Here is a 22,787-nt window from a genome sequence, read left to right as displayed (position 1 = left end):
GGAGGAAATAAAAAATAACAATGTAGGTCAGCAAAGGGAGGAACTACTTTAAAGGAAAAACCAATCGAAGGAGAAAATCAACTCAAGTTAAAAAACAAAAATAAGCCCAAATTGACTGGGAATACAAATCATATCTCAATAATAACCCTGAACATTAATGGCCTAAACTCCTCAATCAAAAGACATAGACTGGCAGAATGGATTAAAAAGAAAGACCCAACAACATGCTGCCTGCAAAAGACTCATCTCATAGAAAAAGACATCCACAGACTAAAGGTGAAAGGATGGGGAAAAACCTACCAAGCACATGGACTCAGTAGGTGTTTCCATCCTTATTTCAGATAAAGTAGACTTCAAGCCAAAGTTAGTCAGAAGGAATAAAGAAGGACATTTCATACTGCTTAAGGGAACCATAAATCAGGAAGACATAATGATCGTAAACATTTATGCCCCAAACAACGAACGGTGCATCCATGTACATCAAACAAATCCTTCTCAATTCCAGAATCAAATAGACCACAACATAATAATTCTGGGTAACTTTAATACACTGCTGTCAACACTGGATAGATCTTCCAAACAAAAACTAAACAAAGAGACCACAGAACTCAATAACACAATCAACAATTTAGGACTTAAACAGACATATATAGAACATTCCATCCATCAACAAGTGAATACACTTTCTTCTCAGAAGCACATGGAACCTTCTTGAAAATAGACCATATGTTATGCCACAAATCAGCCCTTAGTAAATGCAAAAAAATAGAGATACTACCTTGTGTTCTATCAGATCATAATGGAATGAGAGTAGAAATCAATGACAAAATAAAAAAACGGAAATTACTCGAACACCTGGAGACTAAATAATATGCTATTGAATGAAGCATGGATAACAGAAAACATTAGGAGGAGATAAAAAAAATTCTTAGAGGTAAATGAGAACAACAACACAACATATCAAAATCTCTGAGACACTATGAAAGCAGTACTAAGAGGAAAATTCATTGCATAGAATGCATTCAAGAAAAGAATAAAAAGTCAACAACTAAATGACCTAACATTACAGCTCAAAGCCTTAGAAAAAGAACAGAACAACACCAAAAGTAGTAAAAGACAGGAAATAATTAAACTCAGAGCTGAAATCAATGAAATTGAAACAAAAGAAACGATTCAAAAAATTGACAAAAGGAAAAGTTCGTTCTTTGAAAAAGTAAACAAAATAGACAAACCCTTAGCCACACTAAGAGAAGGAGAGAGAAAACTCGAATTACTAAAATTCGTGATGAAAAAGGAAATATCACAACAGACACTACTGAAATATATAACATAATGAAAAGCTACTTTGAAAATCTATATTCCAACAAAATAGAAAATACCGAAGACACCAAAAAATTTCTAGAGACATATGCTCCTCCCAAACTGAACCAGGAGGACATACACAATTTAAACAGATCAGTTTCAAGCAATGAAATCGAAGAAGCCATTAAAAGCCTACCATCCAAGAAAAGCCCAGGACTAGACGGATTCTCAGTCGAGTTCTACAAGACCTTCAAAGAAGGACTCATTCCAACACTTCTCAAAGTATTCCAGGAAATAGAAAAGGAGGGAACCCTTCCAAACTCATTCTATGAAGCTAGTATCACCCTGATACCCAAACCAAAAAAGACACATCGAGAAAAGAAGATTTTAGACCAATATCTCTGATAAAAACAGACACAAAAATCCTTAACAGAATCCTGGGAAATTGAAAGGAAGTTGCAGAGCAAGATTTTATTTTTATTAAGAAAGGATGCATATTTGCTGATGACATGATTCTATATTTAGAGGATCCAAAAACCTCCTCCAGAAAACTTCTAGACCTCATCAATGAATTCAGCAAAATAGCAGGCTATAAAATCAACACACATAAATCTAAAGCATTTTTATATGCAAGCGACGAAACAGCTGAAAGGGAAATGAGGAAAACAACTCCATTTGCAATAGCCTCAAAAAAAATAAAATACTGGGAATCAATCTAACCAAAGAGGTAAAAGATCTCTACAATGAAAACTACAAAACATTGAATAAAGAAATTGAGAAAGACCTTAGAAGATGGAAAGATCTCCCATGTTCTCGGATAGGCAGAATTAATATTGTCAAAATGGCCATACTACCAAAAGTGTTATACAGATTCAATGCAATTCCAATTAAAATCCCAATGACGTACCTTACAGAAATAGAGCAAGCAATCATAAAATTCATCTGGAAGAATAAGAAACCCAGAATAGCTAAAGCAATCCTTAGCAGGAAGAATGAAACAGGGGGTATCACAAGACCAGAACTTCAACTATACTACAAAGCAATAGTAACAAAAACGGCATGATATTGGCACCAAAATAGACAGGTAGATCAACGGTACAGAATAGAGGACATAGACACAAACCCAAATAAATACAATTTTCTCATACTAGACAAAGGTGCCAAAAATATGCAATGGAGAAAAGATAGCCTCTTCAACAAATGGTGCTGGGAAAACTGGAAATCCATATGCAACAGAATTAAACTAAACCCGTATCTCTCGCCCTGCACAAAAATCAACTCACAATGGATCAAGGACCTTGAAATCAGACCAGAGACCCTTCATCTTATAGAAGAAAAAGTAGGTCCAAATCTTCAACTTGTTGGCTTAGGATCGGACTTCCTTAACAGGACTCCCATAGCACAAGAAAAAAAAGCAAGAATCAATAACTGGGATAGATTCAAACTAAATAGCTTTCTTGCAAAGGAAACTATCAGCAATGTGAAGAGAGAACCTACAGAGTGGGAGAATATCTTTGCCACTCATACTTCAGATAGAGCACTAATTTCCAGAATATATAAAGAACTCAAAAAACTCTACACCAAGAATACAAATAACCCAATCAACAAATGAGTTAAGGAAATGAACAGATACTTCACAGAAGAAGATCTATAAGCAATCAACAAACATATGAAAAAATGTTCACCATCTTTAGTAATAAGAGAAATGCAAATCAAAACTACACCAAGATTCCATCTCACCCCAATTAGAATGGTGATTATCAAGAATACAAGCAACAACAGGTGTTGGACAGGATGTGGGGAAGAAGGTACACTCATACATTGCTGGTGGGGCTGTAAATTAGTGCAGACACTCTGGAAAGCAGTGTGGAAATTCCTTAGAAAACTTGGAATGGACCCACCATTTGACCCAGCTATCCCACTCCTTGGCCTATACCCAAAGGACTTAAAATCAGCATACTTCAGAGATACAGCCACATCAATGTTCATAGCTGCTCAATTCACAATTGCCAGACTGTGGAACCAACCTAGATGTCCTTCAATTGACGAATGGATAAAGAAACTGTGATATATATATATACAATGGAATATTACTCAGCTATAATAAAATTATGGCATTTGAAGGCAAATGGATGAAATTGGAGAATATCATGCAAAGTGAGATAAGCCAATCTCAAAAATGCAAAGGGTGAATGATCTCATTGATAAGTGGACGATGACACATAATGGGGGTGGGAGGGGGGCAGGAATGGAGGAAGGAGGGACTGTATAGAGAAAAAAGAGGGATGGGAGGGGTGGGGGCAAGGAAAAAATAACAGAATGAATCAAACATCATTACCTTATGTAAATGTATAATTACATAAGTGGTATGCTGTTACTCCATGTACAAATAGAAACAACATGTATCCCATTTGTTTACAATAAAAATAAATTTAAAAAAAAAACATATTAAGAAGATAGTGCACCATGATCAAGTGGGGTTCATCCCAAGAAAGCAAGGCTGGTTCAACACCCGGAAATCAATAAATGTAATTCATCTCATCAATAGGCTTAATGTTAAAAATCATGATTATTTCAATTGACGCAGAGAAAGCATTCAACAAAATACAACACCCCTTCATGCTCAAAACACTAGGAAAAATAGGAATAGTAGGAACATACCTCAACATTGTAAAGGCTATTTATGCTAAGCCCATGGCCAACATCATTCTTAATGGAGAAAAACTGAAACCATTCCCTTTAAAAACGCGAACAAGACAGGGATGTCCTCTTTCACCACTTCTATTTAACATTGTCCTCAAAACTCTAGCCAGAGCAATTAGGCAGACTAAAGAAATTAAAGGGATAGGAATAGGAAAAGAGGAACTTAAGCTGTCACTATTTGCTGATGACATGATTCTATATTTAGAGGATCCAAAAAACTCCTCCAGAAAACTTCTAGACCTCATCAATGAATTCAGCAAAATAGCAGGATATAAAATCAACACATATAAATCTAAATCACTTTTATACATAAGGATGAAACATCTGAAAGGGAAAGGAGGAAAACAATTCCATTCGCAATAGCCTCAAAAAAAAAAAAAAAAAAAAAAAAAAAAAAAAAAACTCGGGACTCAATCTAAACAAAGAGGTGAACGATCTCTACAATGAAAACTACAAAACATTAAAGAAAAAAATTGAAGAAAACCTTAAAAGATGGAAAGATCTCCTGTGTTCTTGGATAGGCAGAATTAATATTATCAAAATGGCCATACTTCCAAAGGTGCTATACAGATTTAACACAATTCCAATTAAAATCCCTATGACATTTCTCATAGAAACAGAAAAAGCAATCATGAAATTCATCTGGAAGAACAAAAGACCCAGAATAGCCAAAGCAATCCTGGGCAGGAAGATTGATGCAGGAGGTATCACAGTACCAGACCTTAAACTGTACCATAGAGCAATAGTAACAAAAATGGCATGGTATTGGCACCAAAATAGACAGGTAGACCAATGGTACAGGATAGAAGACATGGAGACATAACCACATAAGTACAGTTATCTCATACTAGACAAAGTTGCCTGGAGAAAAGATAGCCTCTTCAACAAATGGTGCTGGGAAAACTGGAAATCCATATGCAGTAAAATGAAATTAAACCCCTATCTCTCACCCTGTACAAAACTCAACTCAAAATGAATTAAGGATCTAGGAATTAGACCTGAGTCCCTGCACCAAATAGAAGAAAAAGTAGGCCTGAATCTCCATCATGTTGGCTTAGGATCAGACTTCCTTAACAAGATCCCCATAGCGTAAGAAATAAAAGCAAGAATCAATGAATGGGATAGATTCAAACTAAAAAGTTTTTTCTCAGCACAGGAAACAATCAATAACGTGAAAAGAGAGCCTACAGAGTGGGAGAAAATCTTTTCCTCACACACTTCAGACAGAGCACTCATCTCAAACTTTATAAAGAACTTAAAAAACTTTACACCCAAAATACAAAAAGAACCCAATTGATAAATAGGCTAAGAAAATGGGCAGACACTTCACAGAAGAAGATATACAGGTGATCAACAAATATATAAAAAAGTGCTCATCATCTCTAGTACTTAGAGAAATGCACATTAAAACCACCCTAAGATTTCATCTAACTCCAATTATAATGGCTATTATCAAGAACACAAGCAATAATAAGTGTTGTCGTAGATGTGGGGAAAAAGGCGCACTCATATATTGCTGGTGGAGTTGCAAATTGGTACAGCCACTCTGGAAAGCAGTGTGGAGATTCCTCAGAAAGCTTGGAATGGACCCATTTGACCCAGCTATCCCACTCCTTGGTTTATACCCAAAGGACTTAAAATCAGCATAGTACAGTGATGCAGCCACATCAATGTTCATAGCAGCTGAATTCACAATAGCTAGATTGTAGAACCAACCTAGATGCCCTTCAATTGATGAATGGATAAAGAAACTGTGGTAATATATACACAATGAAATAATACTCAGCAATAAAGAATAAAATTATGACATTTGCTGGTAAATGGATGAGGTTGAAAAATAACATGCTAAGTGAAATAGGCCAAGCCCAAAAAACCAAAGGATGAATGTTTTCTCTGATAAGTGCATGACAATATATAACAAGGGGGGAGGTGAGGGGGAAGAGAAGAATGAAGGAACTTTTGAAGGCATAGAGGAAAATGGGGTGGAAGTAGGTGAAGGACAGAAAGTTGGCAGAATGAAACAGACAGTATTACCCTATGTATATGTATGATTACATGAATGGTGTGAATCTACATTGTGTACAACCATAGGGATGAAAAGTTGTATCCCATTTGTGTACAATGAATCAAAATACAGTCTGTAAAAATAAAAAAGATTTTAATTAAAAAAAAAAAAAAAGTACCATAAACACATCTCCCACCTGTCTTCCATAATCTCCAGTAGCAAAACATAGGCAAAGGGGATAGGTAACTAGAAAAATCATCCCCTCATCCCCATGCCCCAGGTCATGCTGTACCAAAGTCATTATAGGTAGACTGTGGTTTCCTGGTTAATTAAAATCTGTCCAGGAGGGGCTGGGGTTGTGGCTCAGTGGTAGAGTGCCTGCCTAGCATGTGTGAGGCAGTGAGTTCAAGTCTTAGCACCACAAAGAAATAAATAAATAAAATAAAAATCCATCAACAACTGAAGAAAAAAAAATATCCATCCAGGAGATGATCAAGAACTAGCATCTTAGGTCTAGTTCCTTCCAATCAAACGACAAGCTCCCTTTCACAACATTCTGCTGTTCCCTTGCATGTGCCTATAAGGAGAAAAAGGAGGTGTTTTAAGCTTACCTTAATGATCTCTTCATGTCCATCATTGGACTCCACCAGTTCTGAGGCCAGAGAATGACCAGTTGAATGGCCAGACACCATGGCATAGGTCTTCCTGCCCGCCTGGCAAAAAGAGACAGAAAAGTGGCTCATAAACCACACAAGCCCCTTGACCAATACTGAGAACTGCTCCTCTAAAGACTTGAAGCATTAGTTTGCTTTTCCCATCCAAAAATTCATTTCAGGACGTCCAAAAGAAGCCACATAACAGCAAGAACACTGGATGGAGACCATTAGTAGAAATTGCAGGTTAGTTTTACTTTAGTGGGAATCTCCCACCCACCAAAGCAGGGCACAATGCTGAGCACAGCTGGATGTGTCTGAAAGGAGATGCTCCCAAGCTTACAGCAGCAGAGGTGGCTCCAGGCAGGGTGAGTGGTCAGCAGCAAGGAAGGAGAACTTCCTGAGGGAAACAGGCCTTGACCCACCAGAAACCTCAATACCTTCTGGGCTATGTGCTCTAGCTCCTCTCCCGTCAGTTCACTCTGAAGAGTAAGTCTGAGAATGTCCATGCTGTCCTAATAATGACAATGACAGCAACAATAAATCCTTACCTTTGCAGTCTACAAGTACTACTGGTACAGATGCACATTAGCCAACACTGTGGAGTAAGCTTTAGGATCTATCACTAATTCACAGACAAGAACTGAGGCTCAGAGATATGGCCTTAGTTTGCCTAAGATCAGTCACTCCTGGGTGTTGGCATGTCTCTGAGGCATCTGAAAGTCCTCTTTCTACCACACCAGGCACTATATAGCATACTGCTCCAAAGAGCTATAGTGGAGTTGTGGTTCTCACATTATAGGAAACACACTGCAGGGACTACTCACCTCCCCTCCTCCCGCTGTCATGGGGAGGTCATCCCTGGACTGACCATCTCCAATCCACAACTTCTGCCTTTGGCAATCAGCCAGGAAATTACTGAAGCATTTTATAAGATTAGGAAATGCTTCCTGAACCAACTATAAGAAAATACCTGAATTTATACTCCATTTCTCTGAGCCACACAGAAATTATCCAAATGAAAGCAGGCAAGATAATAGGTATTATCTAGAGATCAGTCTGATTTCAAAACTCAAAGAAGGGTAAACGATTAACTTTGCGGATACAATTTAAAAACCTGAGGGGGGGGAAAGGGCAAGAAGGAAAAGTAGGGATCATCTTACCCTAGAAAGTTTGAAAGAATCCTCTTAACTTTTCAAATACTTATAGAAGATAACCTTCCAACTTAATGGAGAAGAAATTAGGTCTTTGGTCAGATACTTAAGTCTCAGTGTGGTCAGGTAGTTAACTTTTATTTTTCTTATCTGTAAAATGGAATACTACCATCCAAACGAGGGGGTTTTTGAAGATTAATGAAAAACGTCTAGAGGGAACACTCAAATGTTAGCCTCTTCCCACTTCTTGGAATGAACCCAAAACTTCCCAATCCCAGAAAAGTAGTTGGTTTTATAAAAACACTTAATTCCTACCAATTAAAAGCTAGATCCTCAGTCAGATCCATACAAAGCTCTCCAGTCTGGGTCAGCTCTCCAGCTGTGGTCCCTCATTGCTCCCCACTGCCCAATATATAATGTGCTTTCCAACTTCAGTATCTTTGTTCCCATCATTCCTTCACTTTCTTCCCATTTTCACCTGGGATATATTCAAGCCCCCATCCTCCCTGACACTACCCTGTATTCCATGGAAAAGGCATACTTCCACCCCAAACTCCCTAAGACCTTCTATGGCATCTCTCAGTTACCTATGTTCCATGAAGAAATGCCCCTTCTACTGTTAACTCCTATAGAGCTGCTGTCTGCCACAACCTTTGAGAAAAGTGAAGTATTTTCTGAGTATACAGTGAATGCTCTGTGAAGAAACAATATAAAAGAAAAAAGGAAATAATTTCAAAATAGGCAGAGTAACTGCCAATTCTTTTTTTCTCAGGATACCAGCAAATACTTTAATCTCCTCATACCTGGAGGCAGCTGAAAAAAGCTTGGGGGTAGGGCATCTTTCAGTCAGAACAAAGGAGCTATTAGCCAATGAAAATTACCAAGTCTGGTTTGTTTCATGAATCCAGGCATTCTAATTGGAAGAGCACAGACCAGTAGGCTGTGTAGAGTCCCTGAGATTACTCATTCATGTCATCAGAGACCCAGATGGAACAAAGAAAGGGATAAGTTGAAAAAGTATTTAAGGAAACAGTAACAGAAAATTTTGCTTCCCAAACCTGGCAAAAGACATAAATCTTCAAATCCAAGAGGCCAAACAAACCTCAAACAGAATAAACCTGAAATTCATGTCATGATACATCATAAATAAGCTTCTGATGAACTAAAGACAAATCTTTTAAAAACTTAAAAGCAGTCAGAAAAAAATAACACCTCATCTAAAGGGCAAAACAATTTTAGTAACAGTAGATTTCTCATTAGAAATCTGGCACATGCCTGAGTTGTCATGTGGTGGCACATGACAGAGATTATAAGGAAGTGGAATAATATTTTTCAAGTGTTGAAAGAAAAGAACTGTTAATTCAGAATCCTATTCCAAGGAAAAGTATTCTTCAGGAAGGGGAGGTAAATCGAGACAGCCTCAGATGAAGGAAAATGTACAAGATTTTCTCACCAGCAGACCTACACTAAAAGAATGGTTTAAAGGTTCTCTAAACAGAAGGAATAATAAACAAAAGAAACCCTGGAACACTGGAAAGAAACAAGGATAGAAAAAATATATGGTTAAATACAATAGCATTTCCTTCTTTTCTAAATTATATCTGATGATTGAAGCTAAAATTATAATACTATCTAATGTGGTTATACGGAGGAAATATTTAAATTAATATAAGCGGGAGAGGGTAAAGGGATATAAAGAAAGGATGATTTCTTTCACTCCAACTGGTAAAATGACACCACCAGCAAACTGTGATGTTATGTATATATAAGGCAATACTAGACCAACCACCGAATCAAAATGGAATCCTAAAAAGTGTTCAAATAGCAGGAAGGCAGGAAAAGAAAAGAGAAAAGGAATAAAGAGAGAACAAAATAGAAAAAGAAAATGGCAAACTTACCATATCAATAATTGCATTAAATGAAAGTAGTCTAAACACACCAATTAAAAATGACCCATTCTTGCCATAAAAGATAACTTTGTGAGGTAATGCACATGCTAATTAGCTAGATTCAGTCATTCCACAATGTATATATACTTCAAACAATATACTGTACATGGTAAAAGCATACAATTTTATCTTCCATTTAAAAGAAATGAAATAAAATAAATGACCCAATAAATGCTATCTACGAAAAAAACACTTCAAATACAAAGATATAGGCAGGCTGAAAGTAAAAGGATATGAAAAGATATGTCACATAAACACTAACCAAAGTGAAGCAGGGAAGTAGGAGTGGCTTTACTTTGATAACTCAGAACAACGAAGGCAGAGATAGACATTATTTATGATAAAAGGGTCATTTCACAGAGAAAACATAGCAATCACAAATGAATATGTGCCAAACAACAAATGTGAAAAAGAAGCAAAAACTGTAGAACTGAGTTGGTGTGGTGGCATATGCCTATATAATAGTTACTTAGAAGGCTGAGGTAGGAGGATGGCAAGTTTAAAGTCAGTCTGGGCCAATTTAGTAAGACCCTGTCTCAAAATAAAAAATAAGAAGGGCTGGAGATGTAACTCAGTGGCACAGAGTGCCTCCCTGCATTCAATCCCCAGTAACTGGGGGAAAAAAAAATCAAAAGGAAAGGAAGAGAAAAAACCTGAAAACAATTTAGATGCCTTCAATGGGTGAGTTATTAAAACAACTATTATGTATCTACTGCTGTGGAATATTACCCAGCAATAAAAGGGAACAAAACATTGATAAATGCAATGATTTCCAGAAAATTATGATGAGTGAAAAGCAATCACGAAATGTCCCATGCTAATGATTCCATTTATGTAACTTTCTTTAAATTGATGAAATTATAAAAATGGATAACAGATTAATGGTTGCCAGGAGTTACGGAAAAGATGGGGGCAGGAAGAAAGTGGATGTGACTCTAAAAGACAACAGGAAGGATTCTTATGGTGATGGAAATGTTCTATATCTTTTTTTTTTTTTTTCTATATCTTGACTGTATTAACAGCAACATCCTTGCTATACTAGTTTGGCAAAATGTTACCACTGAGGGAAACTGAGTAAAGAATGCAGGTACAAGTGAATATAGAATTACGTTGTTTTTTTTTTTTTTTTCTTGCCATGCTGGGGATTGAACCCAAGGCCTTGTACTTGCAAGGCAAGCACTCTACCATCTGAGCTATATCCCCAGCTAGAATTACATTGTTTAAAGAAAAGCAATTTCCTATCACCTAGAAATAGCGCCATTAGTGTATTCCGTGTGTGTGTGTGTGTGTGTGTGTGTGTGTGTGTGTGTGTGTGTGTGTGTGTGTGTATCGGGAATTAAACCCAGAATCTCTATGCATACTGGGCAAGCACTTCCTCACTGCACTACATTCCCAGGGGAGACATCTTTTATTTTGACACAACAAAATGATACGCAACAGTACTTAGATCACCTTTCCTTCTCCTCTCCAGAAAAAGAATAGCTTCCTTAGAGAAATCCACTCAGCATTCAAGGCTCAGCTTGTGTACGCCTCTCAGAGGGTCCTGCACAGGTACACAGCCTACTAGTTGTACCTACTGCACCCTACAAATCCTATGCTATCACACTGACCCCATTCTTTTTTTTTGGCGGGGGGGGGGGGGGTGCTGGGGATCAAACCCAGGGCCTTGTGCTTACAAGGCAAGCACTCTACCAACTGAGCTACCTCCCCAGCTCATTCTTTTATAACTACTTATACATTCATCTCCTCCCCTAAATCACAAACTCCTTGAAGACATGGGTAGCTTATATAGCACAGTGACTGGCCTGGAATAGCTACTCAGAAGATATATGCTGAGCTGGGGATATAGCTCAATAATAGAATGCTTGCCTAGCAAGTGTGAGACCGTGGGTTTGAGCCCTAATACTTGGGGGGGGGGGGGGGGGGCGGAGATAAGTGGTACAGGAATTCCAGGTGATGCAAGTCGGGGATTTTCCCAATCCACCCCCCAACCTCCTTTTTTTTTTTTTTTTTTGAGAAATTCAGACTTTTCAGTTTAGAGAACTAAAAATGCATTACTGGAACAAGCAGACCCAAGGGTGGGTCAAATAAATAAATAAACAAACAAATAAATAAGTAAATAAACATAGGCTAAAAAAGGAAATTCCAAGAAGAAACTTAAATGGTCATTTTACATATGAAAGATGTTCTACCTAACTAGTAATTAGGGAAATGCAAATTAAAATATTTATTTATTTATGTATTTATTTAGTTGTAGATGGATATATCTTTATTTTATTATACATGTGGTACTGAGGCTCGAACCCAGTGCCTAACTCATATGAAGCAAGCACTCTACCACTGAGTTACAACCCTAGCCCCCAAGTTAAAATGTTAATGCTCAAATCCCTACATTTGATTCCCAGAACCAAAAATTAAAAAAAGAAAAAGGAAAAAGATAATAAGGGGGAATTTTACTAAATTTATAAAGTGTAACAATAATACATATGCAAATATGGTCACAGCAGAATTGCCTGAAATAGAAAAATACAACCAAAAGTATTTAAAACAAAAACACTCTGCTGGGCATGGTGGCATATGTCTGTAATCCCAGAGAAGATGAGGGAGGAGGATCACAAGTTCAAGTCCAGCTTCAGCAACTTAGCAAGGTTCTAAGCAACTTAGCAAGAACTTGTCTCAAAATAAAAATAAAAATGAGTGGGGATGTGGCTCAGTGGTAAAGCACCCTGGGGTTCAATTCTTGGTTCCCCTCCAAAAATATTTAAAAAAAAATACTAGAAAAAAACCAGATGGCCCCTAACAAGAAAATGAATTCATTAACTCTGGTGCATTAGTGCAATAAATAACTATTCAGCTGTGAAAATAAATGAACTATAGCAACATGCATCAACATGAATAAATCTCAAAATTAATGTTAAGTAAAAAAAGCAATCTATAGAATATAATATCTATACAGAATTCAAAACTTACCAAACTAGACAATGTATCATTTGAGCATGTCATAAAAGTATAACAGAAAGCAAGGAAATAAATACAAAATTCAAGACAGTGATCACTTCTGTGTTAGAAGGAAAGGGTTGGCAGCCACGGTGGCACACAGCTATAATCCCAGTGACTCAGGAGGCTATGGCAGAATAATTGCAAGTTCAAGGCCAGCCTCATCAATTTAGCAAGACACTGTCTCAAAATAAAAAATGATTGGGGATATAGCTCAGTTGGTAAAGCACCCTCGAGTTCAATTCCCAGTAATGGAAAAATAAATAAAATACGACTTCTCATTTATTTGGTACATATATACATGTTCATAGCATCAGTAATTGCCAACTCCAATACATAGCAATTACTATGTATTTGGGCCCTGATCAAAGGGCTTCATAGTTATTAACTCATTTAATCCTCACAAAAAATATCACATCATAGGTATTATTATCAACATTCCCATTTTAGAGATTAAAAAACTCAGGCATAGAAATATCTTGTCCAAGATCACACAACTATCACACAACTAGTGAAAGTCAGGGTCAGGGTTCAAATCCAGGTCCTATTGTTTCAGTCTGGGCTCCTAACAACCATGTCACATGCTTTCTTTGGGGTGGGGGAACCCACATAGGAAAAGCATAGGATTCATATAAACTAAACTAAAGAAAGGCAGGTGAGTGAAAAAGACCTTATGTTCTACATCCTTCTATGGTATTGTAGACTTCAGAAATAAAAATGTATTTGTGCAATACTCCTATAATAAAACAAAGTGAAGGAAAGAAAAAGTACTAAACTTGGAGTCAGAGGTACAGTGTGCAGTCCCAACTGACATCCATTAATCCTTGAGCAAAATCCTTCATCTCTCTGGGCTTCAGTTTCTATCTGTAAAGTGGAGGTGATCGTGCCCATCCTGCTGACATTTAAGGCAGGGTAGGTAGATGTGAAACAATGAGAAAGTGCTCTACAAACCATAAATCACTTCACAAAGGTGAGACAGCAGTACTTTTCAAGTAGTTCTGGAGAGCCCGCCAGTGGGGGTGGGGTGTTGGTGGTGGTGAAGCAAATTGTCTAAATGGAGTTGGTGAAAACTCTAGGGCTTTCCCTGGTACTTCATCCTCCAGAACCAGATAATGTTTAGTCTGTAAGACCAGACCTCTTACTGTACAACCCTAACTCAGAGCAACGGAGGGAAAACCTGGGGCTCCTCTCTGCTTGGTGGGATCAGTTGTGTTCTGGAGCTGAGTGACCTCAGACCCGTAAACAGGATCCAGAGAGCTTAAGAAATCCCCCAAACTGTCTGGCAGGGTGGACCCTACTGGGGACTCTGTGAGAGGCAAGATGGAAGCAGTGCCTTCTTCTCTAGGGAAAAAGCAGCACTAATCACAAGGTAAGCAGCCTTTAACCTCATAAACATTCTTGGGGAGAAGCCCAGCAACGTCCAAATTACAGGCAGCCTCTCCACTCTGTTCAAACAAATCTCTGAAGGTGACTCACTCCTCAAAGCAGGAGCCGGGTAAACATGGCTGAGGGCTCAGAGATCAAGACACTCAAGGATCCTTGAGAATGAAAAGATAAGAGATAAATAGGGAGGCCCCAGGAAGATCAACAGGCAGGCCCCAGGGGTTCTCATACCAGAGGCTTAAGAGAGTGGGAAAATATCTATAGAGAAAAGCTGTTTCCCCGGGGCCCACTCCCCAGGATTCTGTGGGGCCCCCTAGCACTGGGTGGTGGGAGCAATGCAAGGAAGGTCAAGGGTTTTTTCTAAGGAAAAGGAAGTAGAGATCCTCTCTGAGTTTGAAACCAGCATTCTAAATTCATCTTCACTTTGTACCCCTTTCTTCCCTTACTCTGTCCCTCAATCCTGCTGCCTCTCCCACCCCAAACATATAAGCTGCTGCAGTAGCAACCACTTAACTTGCCCACTCTGAGAAACAGAAATTATCATCCTCTTGTAACAAGATGCCAGGATGGGGAAAGCCCAAAAAGGAGAGCCAGGTGGGATGGTTGGGTGCCCATCCTATTCTGGAGAAGACTCCCAAACCACTTAGCTTGTAGGTTCGGTGTACTTGGTCTTGCCTTCTACAGTGCTTTCTCAGGGAGATATGGCCCTTTGTTAAGTACAACACAAAGAATCACTCCCTTTCTTTCTCCTCACAGATTAGCCAACAAAACCAGTGTTTGCTTTTTATCTGGCTACCTACCCAGAGGCATGGGCTGGACAAGTTATAGGCTGTGGGTTGACCAGCCTAGCTGGGAAGTGAAATGAGAAAAAGAAATTTGGGATGGCACCCTAAGTGGGACAGTGCTTCTCATTACCTCGAGTCCTACTTTGGGGCCTGGTGTGAGTATATAAATAGAGGGAAGTAGGTTCCTGATCCCCTACTCTGGAGACTGTTGCTGAGCCAGTTTCTCTCCAGGACACCTGCCTAATAATGCCTAGCCAGCCTGGAATGAACAAGTAAAATCCTCAGGGTTCCCGTCCCTCAAAGGGCTAGCAAAAGTGACTTTGCCTCTGTATTCTTTGACCACTTTACTTTGTGATTTTAGTTTTTGTGCCCCAGACCCTAGGAAATCATTTCCTTTTCCTCCGTTCATGTACCCATTCCTAGTCATACCCTATCTTATCTTTTCCTGTCTCTGCTAACCAGGCTTAACTTTGGGCTACCAACCTTCCTAGCACATAACTATTCTACCAACTAAACCTGCCCATCTCTAGGAAACAAAGGCATTACACAAGACTCTGTGCTATGACCCAAAAGGCATGTACCATAATTACCAGCAGGCAAGGAAGCCTGTCCCACCTGCTCTGAGCACACGTGTCTGGAACCGAAACCATCTAGGTGCATACCTCCCTCCACCCCAGTGAAATATGGGTAACGTTGGCACCGAATGCCTAATGATTAGGCAACCATCCTCTCTCCTGGATCCTCCCCTCCCTCCACAAGCAAAAGCCCAGCATTCCCCAAATTCCTGGCAGACTTGGAGATATCAGCCACAGCATTCCTGAAAGTAAAGAATTGCAGGAGCTGGAATGGTATGAGGAGAAATTTATGGGCTGAGTCTGGCAAGTCTCATGACTGGAAGAAACAAAGTCACCAAACTTGAAAAGTTCCTCTACCCAGGAGTTTTTCCCCATCCAGGTGTCACAGAGCCAAGACTTCATTATTTGAGAATTCATTCATTCCTTTAGAGTACACACCAAGGATTCCAGATCAGCCCTCTTTTAAAATGCAAATACTGTGATCCAGCAATTCCACTCCCAGGTATTTCTTGCCAAGGGAAATGAAAACATCTGTCCACATAAAAATTTGTACAACAAGGGTCACAGCAGTATTTTTCAAAATAGTCTAAAAGCAGAAACAACCAAAATGTGATTACAATGTGGATGAACCTCAAAAACAGCACACTAGCTGAAATAAGCCAGCCACAAAGGACCACATACATTATGATTATGTTTATATGAAATGTCTGGAACACTAAATTCATAGAGAAAGAAAGTAGACTTGTAGTTGGCTAGGGGAAAATAGGGAATGACTGCTTATGGGTCAGGATTTATGAAGTGGAAAAAAAATGTTCTCAAATTGACTTACTTTTAAAAAATTGATTTATTGATTACTGCACAATTCTGTGAATATAAGAACCCTAACCAGGCACCGTGGAGCACACCTATAATTCCAGTGGCTTGGGAGGCTGAGGCTGGAAGACTGCAAGTTCAAAGCCAGCCTCAGCAATTTTTAGTGAGGCCTTAAGCAACTTAGCAAAACGCTATCTCAAAATAAAAAATAAAAAGAGCTGGGGATGTAACTCAGTGGATAAGTGCTCCTGGGTTCAATCCCTGATACCAAATAATAAAATAAGAATTATATTTCAACAAAGCTGTTATAAAAAATATGTGAAGCTCATGGTAAGCCTTCAATAAATTATAATTCTAGGTTTTTAAAAAATGGGGCTCAGGAAAGATTTGGCATTAAACAATTTTAGCTTCTGAGGTCTTATAGGAATGTCACCTATTCCATAGCAAAGACAGGAGTTCATATTATAGATGAATTCCAAATCTACCATGGTATTGAAAGAACCTCTCTGGTCAAGATAAATTAAACACATCACAACACAAGAGGATGAAAAGAATGCAAATGTTTTAAGGAAGGATAATACTGACAGGTTACTTAAAGAGAATCGCCTAATCAGAGGACACAGCTGCCTTGGCTATGAGATCAGAAAAAGAGAAGAAAAGGGGCCCAAGAGGAAAGGGATGCCAACATATGAACCCTAACCATTGCCCCATTTAAGACCAGTCCTGACTGAGTAAGGACTTAGTAAAGGTCATCCACATCTTTCCTCTGGTCTATCCATAGGCCCTCTCTTACCCTTGGGATCCTCCACAGGGATCTAAATAATCAAGGTAAGGGAAAGGAACAGATAAGTAAAATAAATGTCAACATAATGAGGAGCAAACCTTGACCAAGCCCAATGGTTCCCAGACTTTTCCTCCATCCTTTGGCCAGGGCGCTCCAAAGATGTTGAAACAGTACAGAAGTAAATAGAAAATAACAGCTGAGCACTTACCATATGCCAGGAAGCGTGCTTAATGTTTCATTTGTATTATCTTACTTATCCTCACAACAACCTCATGAGAAGGGTGTTAATTATTATCCCCGTTTTACAGATGAGGAAACTAAGAATGAAGAAATTAATTTACCAAAGTACTTCTGGACAAAGCAAACATCAGAGCCTTGACTACAGCGCACCTTAGATTCCAAGAGCCATGCTTTTAACCACAATTATTAATAGAAATCATAGCTAAAAATTGTGGAATCATGGGAAAGAAGAATGTAAGGGGTGAGAGTATAAGTCTTCCCATAATTCCTATAACAGGAAGTCAATAAATGTCTAAGACTAATAAATCAAGAAATATCACTATAAGCCTATAAGCATATTATTTAACATGGAGGTGAACACAAGACAGCTAAAGTAGTTGAAAGTGGCTGCTTCCATGGTGCAAAGACTGAAGTTGAGGACTATTATATTATTTTAAAAGCCGTTCAGTATTATTCAGATATTTTAAAAATCATGTACATATATCCATTCCATGAAAAAAAAAAAAAAGGAAGAATCATAGTTCATCATGCTAAAGTCAAATGTTATGAACATTTTCCTTTTATCACACAGCTTCCATTCTCTTCTGGTAACACTTGGGTTTTACTTTGAAGAGTCACTTCTTCACTGGGTAATCCTATGGGCCTGTCAATCAAGGAATCTGGCGGTATCCCTGGTCAAGGAGGGAGAGAGAGGACAATGGCATCCTCTCCCTAGAATCTTGGGCAGAATGGCAAAAAAAAACCTAAAACAGTTGGAACCAATTCACCCAAAAGTAGAAAAATCTCCCTTAGTTCCTTCCACCTTCTGAGGCCCCAGGACTCCCTCAATTTGGACTTTTTAAGTTTTCCCTTAAATTCTGTGCACTGCCCCATTGCCTTCTAATAATTCCTCTTCTATTTAAGTTATCTAGAATTATTCCCTGTTGTTTAACCAAAGGAAGTTAACGGAAATGCCTAATAAAAATGAGTTTGAGGGCTGAGGTTGTGGCTCAGTGGTAAAGCGCTTGCCTAACTAACATGTGAGGCATTGGGTTCAATTCTCAGCACCACATATAAATAAATAAAATAAAGATATGTCCACCTACAACTAAAAAAAATTTTTTTTAAATAAGTTTGAGGGGCTAGTGTCACATGTGGTTCAGTGGTAGTGCGCTTGCCTAGCATAAGTGAGTCACTGGGTTCGATTCTCAGCACCACATATAAATAGATAGATAAATAAATAAACAAACAAACAAACAAACATTTAAAAAATTAGTTTGAGGCTTATTTTGTACTTTCATATGTTGATAACCTACCAAAATGGCTTGCAAACTTTTTTGACCTGAAAAATAAATTTTACCTCAAGGTCCAGTAAACAAACACATGTAAAATGTACATAGATAGATATAACTGAAACAAAAATTTTGCCAAAAGTCTACCCTCACTAACACTCAGAGCATTAACGCTACTTCTTTTTTTATTCTGATTCTATCCCATTGTGGTGATTTCAGACCTACTAGTGGTTATGGTCTGCAGTTTTGAAAAACAGTGACTTCTTGTACATGCTGCATCTGCATCGACAACAAAAACAATCCAGCTGGGTGGAGTGGCACAAACCTGTAATCCCAATAACTCCAGGGGCTGAGGCAGGAAGACTGCAAGTTCCAGGACCCCCTCAGCAACTTAGCATGCCCCTGTCTCAAAGTAAAAACTAAAAAAGGTCAAGCACGGTGGCACACGCCTGTAATGAAACAATCCAGAGAGTTTATCAGCCATATTTCCATCTCCGTGTATGGGATACTAAGGCACATGGCCTGGCTCATGAGCAAACACAAAAATTCAGGATCCTGATTTCCACTAGAACACTCCAATCAACTGCCTACAATTGCCAACTCCAGAAAAAAATCTGTTTATTTTATATATTCACTTACTCACTTCTCGTATACACTGAGCACTCATTCACTCATTCAATGGTATGAATATATGACAGTTTCCTAGGGGCTGTCCAAAAGCCACAAATTCTATCTGCAGGCTGGCTCAGAGAAGAAGAATCCAGGACAATGCCTATCTCCTGACTGATTGTTTACCGTCTCCTCTCCCTCCTTAAGAATCCAGGAATGTCTTCAATATCAGACCCAATGGTTATTTCATTCCCAGTTTTGGTATAAAACAAATCTCAAGTTCAACCTAGAAAGAAGGAATAAAAGGAAATTTCTCTTCCTCTTGCTCTAGAGGTCTCTGGTTAGCTTCAAACTTAATCTATGTCTGAATTCCTAGCTCACTATTTTCCTACCTATTTTTTCTGCCACACCAAACAAGCAGCAAAAAAACATCAAGGGACAGCAGAGGGTGACAATTCATTCTCTGTGCTGCCAATGACATAGTTTTAGACCTCTTTCTGGATCTCTTTTCTACAGCAAACAAAAAGAAGCCAAAACAACCCTATCCTTTATTTCATACCCTTTTCCCTGCCTCAACCATTCCAAATAAGCAAGGTCATGTAGTAGGACTTTGGGTTGGACACAAAAGGGGCTGGATTTTTTTTTTTTTTTTTTTTTTTTTTTCCATCTCTTCAGCATCCTATAGCTGGAGAACAAGACTTGGGGGTGCGGGACTTAAGTAGGACAGTAGCAAGATTTGTAAAGTGGCAGAAACATTCATAAGCCTAAGTAGAAATAGTAAGGGAACTGTAAACATAGTTAAATGATCATCTGTACCCTAAAGTTCAATGAGCATCTATTCTACAAATATTCTTTGATGAGCCATAATCCAGCGGTAGCTGGGTTAGCTCTACCTCCGGAGCCTGCTGAGACAGGCAGAGTAGGGAGATCAGATGGGGGAAGGGGGCGCAAACTACCCATCACCTTGACTTCCATTTCACTCTCACCACAATACAATAGCTTAGAAATTGATGAAATATTATACACTTATGCTAGGTTAGGTTCCCCAGCAGAGCCTAGAAATATTCAGCCACAAATTATCCTCCTTTGCCTCTGAAGGGGAAAAACATTATGGCCAGCGGGAGGGGGTCTCGGACACAAACGTTTAGGGAATGAGAGCCAGGGAATGAGACAAGCAGGGCACACTGGCTTGCACAAGAGAACGACCTCATCTCCCCAGCCTTTACCGAGTCCAGAAACCCTCTCGTGGTTCGCTGCCCTTCCCTTCTCAGCCCAGGTCTGCATCCCTTCATCCACTTGCACTGGGTTTGGCGGCTGGAGACGGAAGCAAAACCAACAAACCGTCCCAGGAAGTTATCAGTTGGCCGACTGGGGGAGGGGAGCAGGAGAACTGCAAGGGGCAAAAAGGAGAAATTCAAGAAAAAAGGTGACCACCAGGTGGAAAGTTCCACCCGTCTTAGCGAAAGGTAAAGTCCCTAGCCAATTTCGGAATGATTTAAGTCCTACCGTACCCGTCAGTCCGTTCCAAACCCTAGGATTTCACCCTCCACCCCTTTTCCTTGTTTCCTGTTACTGATCGTCCAAAGCACCATAAAATTCTCTGAAGGGCCTCTGAGGTCACCAAGACCCACAGAAAAGCCTACTCCGCCTTGGCGGGACACAGTATCCAAAGCAGCGCAGGCATCAGGTTCCTTGTGTTCTTTCTCCTACAATCCAATCTAGCTGGTCCACCCGACGCCTGAGTACTGCGCGCTGAGACCCGCGGCCCAAACAAGGGCTCACCCGCGCCGAGTCGCTGGCAAAAGCCGCAGTGTTCTCCCAAAGGAAAGGGGCACCTCCCGTCCTCGAGACTCGTACCGCGCCACTGCCCAGAGGCAGGTCAAAGGAAAAGAGAGAAATGCTCCGCGAAGGGTTGACCGCACCAAGTCAAGCACCAGGTGATGTCAGCGAACTCGGAGCTCTGCACGGGAGGGGTGGAATTGGAAACTGAGAATACTAAGTGGGAAAAGCGGTTTGGGCGCTTTTTCTCACCGCAGTCTGGCCCTCCGGGTCCACGTCCACCAGGGTACACCAATTTCGCGTTCCGTTCATCGTTTTCCCGCCCGGAGAGCCGCGGACAGCCCACCCCTCCACTCTTTGGTCTGGCTTTTTTCTCCGCGGGCGCGCGCGTAACCACCCCCTTGTATAGACCCGTCAGGGGCGGGCTGAACATAGGCCACGCCTTGAAATGCTGATCGCCAATGAGCGAGCAAAAGAGCGAGGTGGGCGGCTCCAGGACACGCCCTTCAGCGCTCCCTCAGATTTACATAAAGATGGGACTTGGAAGTGACCCGAGGCAGCTTAACTGAACAGTTTTATCTGGAGTGTGGGGTTTTACTTCAACGTTCTTTAGTTTAATTTCCTTTCAACTCTCAAAATCAGTGTTGGTCAGAGGGAATCACCCTATGTGCCCCTCTATAGGGAATGAGGAGTTGGAACCTGTACATAACTCTGCACGTTCTCCTCTCCCTATATATTCCAGCCTGTAGGGTTGGTAGAGCTGAGTAAACCTTTCCTCTGCGGTAGAAAGGTAGGCACCGCCCAGCAAGGTGGCGCACGCCTGTAATGCCAGCGACTGGGGAGGCTAAGGCAGGAAGATGTAAAGTTTTAGGCCAGCCTCTGCATTTAGGGAGACTCTGTCAAAATCTAAATAAAAAGAACTAAGGATGTAGCTCAGTGGTAAAGTGTCCCCTGGGTTCAATCCTCAGTACTTAGAAGAAGAAAAAAAAAAAAAAAAAGGTAGGCACCAAGGGCCAGCTCATTCAGACTAGCCTAAGCCAGTCTGGCAGGTGCCCTTCCCTGGCAAGTTGCCCAGGCCAAAGTCAAAGCCAGCTAGGCTCTGGGTGGGGCTTGTTTTGCAGAAGCTATTAAACCAAAGCTACCCTTATACGGTGAGGAGAGGCGGGACACATTGCCTTAAAAGGAATTTGTATTCTAGAGAAAGGATGAGTCTCACCTTCAGTGTCATTTGCTACCCAAGCCTAGGCTGGGATCTTGAAGGCTTTAGAAGAGAGAGGGTTGGCAGACCAGGACCCTAGAGTTTCTTCCCAGCCCAGCTGTTCGTAGCAGATGGCTGTTCTACTTGTCTGTGGTCCACATGGGCACTCAGATCTGACCCACTCTTAAGTAAGAAGTATCCTATCTGGCTCTGGTGAATGGCTAGCTCCTTCTTCAAGCCAACACAAAGGCAGGGATGGCAGAAACTTCTCCACCTCCCAGATAAGTTCCCATGCCAGATGGGGATCTTTATGCCTAGGAGGTGAATGCTGGGGATACCCCTGGAAACCAATGAAATAAAACACAGTTCCAATCTATTCCGCTCTAACCCTCAAAGAAGACATTTTCCGGCCTTGCTATTCTGAGAAGGTTGTACAGGAGAGAATAGGGCTGCTGCTATAAACACTTTCAGGTTTTCTAGGTACATATGAAAAATGGTAAAAGACCCATGTCCTCTAAGCTGTAGAGTTAAAACAACTTCTTTGTAAAACTCAGACCTCCAAATAAGCCAGGAAAAAGAAGACAAGG

At 40.0% G+C, this 22,787-nt stretch overlaps 2 protein-coding genes across 2 annotated transcripts in view; both read right to left on the bottom strand.

Moving 5' to 3' along the window:
- TUFT1 (tuftelin 1) overlaps nt 1–21,412 on the bottom strand; it is a 47,144-nt gene extending 25,732 nt beyond the window's left edge. Inside the window, 3 exon segments of the mRNA XM_079155351.1 lie at nt 6,622–6,723; nt 7,104–7,178; nt 21,255–21,412. Of these exon segments, the coding sequence (XP_079011477.1) occupies nt 6,622–6,723; nt 7,104–7,178; nt 21,255–21,314 (237 nt within the window). The 5' untranslated portion in view covers nt 21,315–21,412.
- PSMB4 (proteasome 20S subunit beta 4) overlaps nt 1–22,787 on the bottom strand; it is a 222,733-nt gene that overhangs the window by 67,209 nt on the left and 132,737 nt on the right. The window lies entirely within an intron of this gene.

The sequence above is a fragment of the Sciurus vulgaris genome, assembly GCF_902686455.1.
Source record: "Sciurus vulgaris genome assembly, chromosome: 1".
NCBI classification, from domain to species: domain Eukaryota; kingdom Metazoa; phylum Chordata; class Mammalia; order Rodentia; family Sciuridae; genus Sciurus; species Sciurus vulgaris.
This window is presented reverse-complemented; position numbering and strand designations above follow the sequence as displayed.